This window comes from Cydia pomonella, chromosome 27, assembly GCF_033807575.1.
Source record: "Cydia pomonella isolate Wapato2018A chromosome 27, ilCydPomo1, whole genome shotgun sequence".
NCBI lineage: Eukaryota > Metazoa > Arthropoda > Insecta > Lepidoptera > Tortricidae > Cydia > Cydia pomonella.
Genome location: NC_084729.1, coordinates 5,405,675 through 5,415,899, shown reverse-complemented (window position 1 = coordinate 5,415,899; position 10,225 = coordinate 5,405,675). Strand labels below are relative to the sequence as shown.

The 10,225-nt window shown below is 35.6% G+C and overlaps 1 protein-coding gene across 1 annotated transcript in view; it reads left to right on the top strand.

The window, feature by feature from the left end:
• The window catches only part of LOC133532420 (signal transducer and activator of transcription 5B), a 50,573-nt gene that overhangs the window by 27,610 nt on the left and 12,738 nt on the right, over positions 1-10,225 (top strand). Inside the window, exons 19-21 of the mRNA XM_061871084.1 lie at positions 1,153-1,277; positions 1,522-1,674; positions 3,105-3,231. Of these exons, the coding sequence (XP_061727068.1) occupies positions 1,153-1,277; positions 1,522-1,674; positions 3,105-3,231 (405 nt within the window). The remainder of the gene's footprint in view (positions 1-1,152; positions 1,278-1,521; positions 1,675-3,104; positions 3,232-10,225) is intronic.

Genomic DNA, 10,225 nt, shown 5'->3' with positions numbered 1-10,225 from the left:
ATAATTGAATTTACATGTGTTTTCAGGCGATTGAATTTACACGTGTTTTCAGGCGATGGCCAAGTCTCAATATATTTATATAAAACATTAAAGAATTTTAATATTGATATGCGTCACTATAAGATGCTGTTAATTATTACGTAACAACTTAATGCTTCGAGTACGGAGATTCCAGACACAATTGATTTTCAATTGTTATGGACCACGATCGTGGTCTTAGAGACTGGACGTATTAAGACAGAAAGTCGCTTAAGTAGAGACTGAATAAATTAATAACCGACTTGGTATTACATGGATCTCACAACTTTTTACCGCAGAACAACTGAGTTGCGAGACTTGGTTTTTTTGACAAGTATTGTTTTTGATGGGATCTCATTTCTTTTTGTATTTTGTAGACAATTCTACTTTTTTCCTTTTCGGTACCTTCTACTTATTGTATATATGTATATCTACCAGCAACGAATTTTCTTAAAGCCCTCTCTCTGACTTATGAACTTTTTTTCATGACGGGAATACCCATTTTTTGCTCGATTTGGCAGGGGCACTACCATGCGCCTATATTTATATGGGACTAGCTTAAACCCGCGGCTTTGCACGCAATAATAATAACTGCCGTAAAACATAAATAAAACATCGTTACGAATAAAGCCAATATTGAAAAATTTAACTGAAAACTTGGCTGTAAGGGCTTAATTTTCTTTGCGGTCTTTTCTAGATTTTTTTGTTTTTCCTTGATTCATACACCAAACACTACTTATATTCCAAATTTGAAGCTTCTAGGTCTGCTAGAAGTGCCTTAGAATTTTGATGATCGGTGAGTCAGTGAGTGACAAAATTAAGAAATTTGACCCGTTATAATTCTTAAAATACTGGTTCAAATTGAATGAAATTTGAAATATACCGTATCTTTACAATGCCTGCATGGTTACTGAAAATTTCAGTCTTCTAGTTTTATCCACAACGAAGTTACAGGGGGTCGAAAATGGTCTGAATTGCTTCGAGAAAAGGATGGTACGGCCGTGATGCTTTTTTGCTCGACTTGGTGGGGGCACTGCCGTGCCCCCAGAAAATAGCATATCATCCCACGCTCACGGTTTCTATAAAATAAATAAATATATATTTTAGTTTACCAATGCTATTTTTTTTCAACAGATTGATAATGGGTTTCATACAGAAGAAACAAGCGGAAGACATGCTCTCTAAATGCGCTCCGGGCACATTCTTACTTCGCTTCAGCGATTCCGAACTGGGCGGCATCACTATTGCTTGGGCCGGAGGTTAGTACTTAGATATTTGATAAGGGTTCACATAGAAGTCATTCCTTCTTCACTGCAGCAACTCAGTTGGAAGCATCACTATTGCTTGGGCCGAAATTAGATATTCAATACGATTTCTACCAACCTCACCAAGACCTCACCTCGACAATGCTTGTAAATTCTGGCATTCGTGGTAGCTATATAAAAGTTATAATATTTTATACTACCATACCTAACCTAACTAATATAATACTTACTTCCACAGATGGACGCGAAGTATTCAGTCTCCAGCCATTTACGTCACGCGATCTAACACAACGACCTTTAGCCGACCGGCTCTCTGATCTGACGCAGCTGCAGTACTTATATCCTAATGTGGCTAAAGATGATGTATTCTCAAAATATTACACGAAACACGGTAAGTTAGATAACTGATCAGATCTGACGAGCTCAAGCCGGCTCTCTGATCTGACGCAGCTGCAGTACTTATACCCCAATGTGGCTAAAGATGATGTGTACTCCAAATATTACACGAAACACGGTAAGTTGGATAACTGATCTGATCTGACGCAGCTGCAGTACTTATAATACCCTAATGTGGCTAACGATGATGTGTTCTCCAAATATTACACGCAACACGGTAAGTTAGATATCTGATCTGATCTGACGAGCTCTAGTTGGCTCTCTGATCTGACGCAGCTGTAGTACTTATACTCTAATATGGCTAAAGATGATGTGTTCTCCAAATATTACACGAAACACGGTAAGTTACATAACTGATCTGATCTGACGACCTCTAGCCGGCTCTCTGATCTGACGCAGCTGCAGTATATTATACCCTAATGTGGCTAAAGATGATTTATTCTCTAAATATTACACGAAACACGGTATGTGACGTAATAACTGACTTTGTAAGTTTCAATGAGTATTGTCGGTTACAAACATCATTATAACATCATCTTATTATCAGAACGATTAGTCGATAGACGATTGTCATCTATTTTAGTCTTTTTATTTAATGATGCAATTATAGATCGCGTCATTGACGAAGACGCGTGCCTAACTCGTATAGTCATGATCTTAAAGGTTAGATTTGACAAGTCTGCGCGTCATCGTGGATGACACGAACTATTTTACTTTTAAAGCATACTGAATTGTTTCTTGTATTTCAAATATCATAAGATCACCACACCATATTCTCTTAACCGGTCTGCCCCAGTGAGTAGTGACCCTGCCTATGAAGCTGATGGTCCTGGGTTCGAATCCCGGTAAGGCATTGATTTATGTGATGAATTTCTGAGTCATGGATGTTTTAAATGTATTTAAGTATTTGTATAATATATATATCGTTGTCTGAGTAACCACAACACAAGCCTTCTTGGCTTACCGTGGGACTCGGGCAGTTTGTATTATTTATTTATAACAAAGAGAATTCGAAATAGAGGTGGATTTTTAAAGAAAATTTTGTAGCCACAGTAAATTTACTGCCATCTTTCGACACATGATTAAATCTTTTAGAACGCCATTTGACTTTGATCCTTATTCTTTCACTGATATTTGTTAAATGTCAAATATCAAAAAGTGACACAATTAAATGTTAAATATCAAAACATGACAGCATCGTTTCGAGCGATGGCGCCATAACCTTTAGGTTGTGCCCGGAAAAATGGCGTCACTTTTCGAAATTTGACACATATCGGTAAAAGAATAAGAATAAAAGTCAAATGGCGTTCAAAAAGTTTTAATCATGTGTCGAAAGATGGCAGTAAATTTACTGTGGCTACAAAGTTTTCTTTGACCATACACCTATTTCAAATTCTCTTTGTTTATAATACCATATTGCTTCAGAAAACGAAATGCTAAAGAACGGCTACGTGAAACCAGTGCTAGTAACCACCCTGCCTCCATACATGTCGCCGTCACCATACGCACACTCCCCGGACAGCCAGCGGAATACCCCGAGCGTTCAGAGCAGGTCAGTACCCTTCATACTTTCTTGAAGGCCAGAGCTAGGGTGACCAGATCTAATTTCCGGTTTTACGGGATAACTGCATTGAAAATACGGGATTCAAGGTTAAATTCAATTTTGAATTTTATTTATTCAACATTTTAGATTTAAAACTAAGTGTTAGTAGAATAAAACAAAAAGCGAACAGTACCCCTAGTGTAAATAAATTCGATTTCGAAACGTGACGTACGCGTTTGCGTTTAGTCTCATTTTGTATTGGATTTAGAAAGAGCGCGCCAAGTGGGACGTTTTGGAAACTCAAAATCCTATACAAAATGAGACTTAACGTAAACGCGTTCGTCACGTTATGATGTCGATCAAATTTAAACTAGGGGTACAGTACAACAAAAAAACAATCACCTGGTAGCGGTCATGACACTCAAAATGTCGCACAATAGGTGAGTCGTATCGGCCCGCTGCAGTAGCCAGGATGGGGTTGGAGCTGGCCCGCACTCTGCAGAGCAATGAGGCAATCCTCTTTCGTATTATGGCATAGTAGTCATCCGTGCGAGCTTGTGCAAACATGCCCGATGCGCTGCAGAAACGGGGCAGCCCCAAGCATATCCTGAAACCATTATTATATTGGACGCGCAGGGAACTGATTGTCTTCTGCGTAAAACTAGTCCAGAGTACTGCGTAAAATACAGGACAGGCCGTTTTTTATTAAAAATTGACATTCATTTTCTTATTACTACAATTTGGCATAATCAATTAAATAACCTATACAATTGCTAAATGTCTTAATGGAAGGACTAAAAAAAAACAATATTAAATACAACAATTTTTATATCCTCTTGAAAGGAAAATTGATCATAAATGCCATTGAATCATAAAATTACTGGACAATGTACTGTCCCGTATTGGTTTCGCCATATTACGGGATAATGAAACAATCGTGCCTGAAATACGGGACAACCCGTGAAATACGGGACATCTGGTCACCCTAGCCAGAGCACACCGGCTGCGTGCTCGCACACGTCACGCCAGCGGTGTGCTGTCTATCATAAGGATCTGTATAATACAACCTGCACGCATCCGGTGTGCCCGGTGCTTGAGCGGTCTGCGGCCATATGGACGCCGTTGATGTGACATCTGAATTTTTCAATGGGTAAAAGTAATGTTTGCGATTGCATTATACTTCTAAAATGTCAGTTTCGTCTGTCACCTCCAGAGATTGGCATTGAAACGATTTCTAGCTTGCTGGAAATTAATTCATCAAAACGCTTTTTTATCTTTGGCTTTTTTACCGGCCCACTCATTACTAGTTCGCCGGACGATATCGGCCTGCCAGTTATTCGCGATTGTCAGCTTTTTCGAATAACTGACACGCAGATATCGTCCGGCGAACTGGTAATCAGTGGGCCCCTTTGGGCTTGTGCACAAATCACGCGAGGTTTTTTCGGCTACTTTTTGACAGCATAAGTCACAGCAAATATGTTACAATTACAAATGATATACGATCATTTACTTTATTTTTAAAAAGCGTGTTGAATAAAAATACACGTCCATATTGTTTACGTTTTTTTTTAATGATAAAAAAACAAAAAGTGTAATCTACGACAAAGATAATGTCTACGGTTTGTGCTATGGAGTGTGGAATTAAGAGGAGTGGCATCTCTTATGGTAGAACTGTTGCAAAAGTGTCCAGCTGTCAGCTATAAATAATAGTTCCATATCTCTCCAGAGTAGCGCTAGAGTAGCTAAGAACCAAGGCGTTATTGACGGAGTGAATTGCGCTGTCTATGATTTATGATTGTTCAAGTACTCTAGGTATTGTAGCGCCACCTATTTAAAGTCTTTTGATGACACTTTTTTGGTACATGGAGATTTCGTTCCTTATCTACACCTTCCGTAGTTTGTGCCTTATTTCAAAGAAGAGTGCAAAAAGCGTAAACATATATTTGACGTCGACTATACGATGTATATTTTAATGTTTCAGCTTTTTATGATTTGCTTTTAATTTTTAATTATTTTCCTTATAGGTACATGCTTGAGTTTTAATCAAAGGACGAATGTATCATTAGTTATTATTTTAGTTCTATATTTTACTTTAATAGTCACATCCAATCTAAAATTTTACGCTCGCATTTTGGTGCCTTTCTAGAAAAACGTGCTTCCTGCCAAATTATTAAGTAAGAGTATCTTATAGGTTATTTTTAAGTTGTTTTTTTTTTATTAATTCTTATAAGTAGATCTACTTATCTCCAAAATCCGTCAAGAATTCAGTTCGGAAAAAAGGTATAATAAACAATAAAAAAACAATGGTTCATTGTTAAATCAGGAACAAAAGAAAAACAACTTTAACTAACTCATAGAAATTCAAAATTCTATTTTATTAATATTTTTACAGTACATATGGTGCTACTTTACCACACTTGTGCGGTAATTATCATTTTACATGCCTACGTCAAAAATGTAAAGGGCCATAGTGTATTGTAAGAATTAAGTTCTGAAATAAAAAATAAATAGGTATAGAAAAATAATTAAAAAAAATAATGACTCGTTGTTAAATTAGGAACAAAAGGAAAACAACTTTAATTAACTCATAGAAATTCAAAATTCTATTTTACTTAATATTTTTACAGTACATATGGTGCTACTTTACCGCATTAGTGCGATAATTAGCATATTACGTAATTAAGTCGAAAATTTAAAGGGCCATATGTACTGTAAAACGTACGATACATGTGCGAATAGGTAATTCGCAACTCGTGTCGATTTAAAACACGACCGAATGAAGTTTATAGATAATTTATCGCCACTCGTTTCGAATTTCCTATTTTTCGCACTTGTATCGTAATGTACTATTATAGATTTTTTAGTGCAGACTGAATATATGAAACGTATTTAACTCGATTTCTAGCTTTTTAATATGTTTTGCAAACAATTATATTAAGTTTTTAGTATGGTAGTATTTTTTAACTATCGAGTACTTGGTATTTTGATATTATGTGTAATGAAAAAAACTTCGTCTGTGAGTTGATGAATGTTTTGGGTTCGTAACTTATATGCTACGTTGACTACTTGCAATCATGCCACCGTATGCTTGTTAGCCACCACTGTGTCGTTAAGTACCGGACATTCCCTTCATAACCGAAATATTTTACCATCTCAGAGACTATACATTTTTATATATTTTTCAAATGTCAGGACTCATAATAATTGTATTTTAATAATTATTATTCTTCTAGCTGTGGACCAACTATTCTGCAACTCTAAAAGGAGAACTTTAAGTGCAATAAGTTATATTTATTTAATGTGAATTACGGCGGAAATAATGTAATATCATATGTGGTGTAATTATAGGATCGTCCAAAAAAAAAATTAATAACGTGAGATATGCCCAGCCCACTACACTAGTTACTATCAAAGAGAATTTGAAATAGAGGTGGATTGTCAAAGAAAACTTTGTAGCCACAGTAAATTTACTGGAATCTTTCGACACATGACATCGTTTCGAGCGATAGCGCCATCTTACCGGGCATCGGCTAAAGGTTTTGGCGCCATCGCTCTAAACGATGCCGCCATACCGTTGACCTTTGATCAATTAGATGGCGCCACTTTTTTTATATTTTACTAATTTAACACATATCAGTGAAAGAATAAGGATCAAAGTCAAATGGCGTTCTAAAAGTTTTAATCATGTGTTGAAAGATGGCAGTAAATTTACTGTGGCTACCAAGTTTTCTTTGACAATCCACCTCTATTTCAAATTCTCTTTGTTACTACACGAACAAAACCTCTACTCGCTCTATTTTCATGCGCTTCGTGTACTGTTTATTTGTAACTAGGCGGAAATCCAGACTTTAAAATGAAGTTTGACTCCTGTGTGTCTGGTGACATTTTACAGGGGGCAGAGGTTACAAAATAATTAGTTTTTTAGTCACGTGCAATAATTTACGGGGTGAATATATTGGTCTCGGGTAAGCTCTTATTACATGGCCCTATATTTAGTTTGTTTAAAAAGAAGATAAGCTATCGTGGCATGTCTTTTTTATTGAAACACACATTTGAAAAAAAAAAGAGACTGCAAATATGTAACATTACATTATTTCATTTTCATAAGTAATAATTACTAATTTATTAAAATCGTTTTTCAATAAAAATATTCGTGATAAATTGTTCGCCTTTTTTCCAATGCTAAATAAAGCGGACTATAGTAATTAATCTAGAACGAGATGAATTATTTAGACATTTGAGGGTAGTAGTTCAAAAGTTTCAATACAACGATTTAGACGACCGGTTTCGCCTAGTGGGTAGTGACCCTGCCTACGAAGCTGATGGTCCCGGGTTCAAATCCTGGTAAGGGCATTTATTCGTGTGATGAGCATGGATATTTGTTCCTGAGTCATGGGTGTTTTCTATGTATTTAGGTATTTATATATTATATATATCGTTGTCTAAGTACCCTCAACACAAGCCTTATCGAGTTTACTGTGGGACTTAGTCAATTCGTGTAATAATGTCCTATAATATTTATTTATTTATTAACGATGACAAACGGTTGAAGCCAGAACGATAGAAGACGAATCAACGCAGTTTTATGTTTTATAAGTACCTGACAATCTAATAAAAAACATTGTTTATATTTATTTAACTACCTAAAGAAATACACTATAGGCACATCACGTATTATACGTGTTTTCTTTTTAATTATCGCTAAGGTTTTATTTCTCGAGTTCTCGAGGCATTGAGTTTTATTCCCGTCTCGACGAGGGACAAATTTCTCGAGATTTCTCGCTTCGAGAATTCTCGAGCTTACCCGACACCTATATATTCACCCCGTTAAATTATTGCAGGTTACTAGAAAAACAACCTGTATAATCTACGAAGCCTTTGAGTAAGTTAACTTACTGTATAATAAATATAACCCAATTTACAAATAAATATATTTTGTTTTTAATTTTTGAATTAGACTAGTGTGGGCACTATAGCCTAAACCCTCTTGTGAGAGGCTTGTGCCCAACAGTGGGACGGAAATAGGCTAACGATTCCCAACGTTGTTTCTCAGTGCATTTTCGTAAAAAATATTCCCTTTGACCTAAAATTCAGTATTAATATAAATTGGTTATTTAAATTCCATCATTATGTAAGAATTTATTTAAGTTTTAGGTATTTTAAGTCATATCAGTATTTCTATTTATAAATTAAACTTACTATTCTATACCAAGTAATAAATGTGACTTATCGAATTAGTATAAGAGCCTGTTTTAGAATGTCCAAGTACTGTATTAGATAGCAAATTTACAAATAAATGTGACATTATCTATGAAAAGGGACCTTATTGTCATCATCATCGTTGATAATGGCGTAAGCGCCACCGTATAAGGTCCCTTTTCATAGATAACGTCACAAATTAATTGCCAGATAAAACTACCTTTAGTTGTAAAGGTCTTTATCTAACAGTTAAGCTTATTTGAATATTGTGAAACGCCAACGATGACTTTATTCGTCAGATAAGTGGTAAGTAGCTTATTCAGGAGTTTCAGGACCATTTTTGGACATTTTGAAACATGGCCTTAATGTATGTTATATTTGATAAATATTCGACATATATACATATTTGAATGAAAAATTTCTAGAAAATTTGTAGTCAATTTCAAGAGTCAATCTATTATTAACCTAATCCATATCATGAAATACGGAAAAATGTATTGAATAATGTATCAGGGTGATAATGTAATTTATGGGGCTACTGAGACTATGATGGAAGTGGGGGTTACTTTGAACACTTAAAAAAAAATATAAAAAATTAAACTAGGAGCACTTTATATTTTGGCAATTTAATATAATGCAATGGTGGTTCGATTTCCATACAAAAAACAATTGCGTTTTTTTAAGTCATTATAGATCGTGTCATTCACGAAGACACCTTGATTCGTAATGTATTAAAGGTTAGATGTGACAAATCTGCGCGTTATCGTGTATGGCACAAATTGTACACACTATTATTACAAGATACAACATCATCATTATCAAGATAAGATGCCTTAAGATAGTTCAATTTCCATACAAATGTCTAAATTTAAGGCTTATTTGTATTAAATGTCACTGTCTGTTAACTCTGCCATTTCATGTGATGTTGAATAAAAAAAATCTATGTCTATACAAAAAACAATTGCGTTTTATTAAGTCATTAGGTCATGACATTCACGCAACAGAAATCACGCAAGAACCGTTATTTTGGTGTTACATTGATAAATAATATTTTTGTATAAAACGAAGTTTTTCTATTAATTTTGCGCAAACGAATATTCGAAAGTAAATAGATGCGCATATTTTATGTAGTAATAGCACAAAGTAAATAGCGGCGGCGCGCGCCGGAGCAGAGAGTCCGCTCAGTACAAAGTGCCATTTTCGCCGCACGCACACAGACGTTACATTTACAGGCGTTCTCGGGCACTCTCGGGCAGAGCTGAGTCGGGCTGTGCGCGCGTTGCTCACTTGACGTCCCCGCCGTTACGTAGGTACCTGCTGTCATGTACGTCAAAATGCAGTCTCTAAGTAATGTAAACATGATAAGATGTATGTATAAACGAATCGATGTCTGTAAACTTATATTACCTACTCCTTTTTAAAATTCGAAATTAATACAGACCCTAGTGAGTCGGGCAAGTTTAGGTATGTATTTTCAAGAACGGCGGGAACGGACCTTCTGTTTATTTTTTATTTTGTGGTAATAGTGTGTAATAACTTAACAAAACGCAATTGTTTTTTATATGGAAATCGAACAACATACCTTAAGGCGTCTTCCTTACTGTTGTTTCTAACTTTCTATGGCAGAAAGTGTCTCTAGTTTAGTAGAATTAACCATTTTCAAAACCTCGCGTTCGAAGTTACTCCAAAGCACCTTATATGTTTCTATACTGTGTGACGCGTTTAAATTGTTCTTGAGTGTATACAAGGAAAGTCAATAAAAAGGGAATGATATTGATTGCGCACAATCTAAATAGCTCAATTG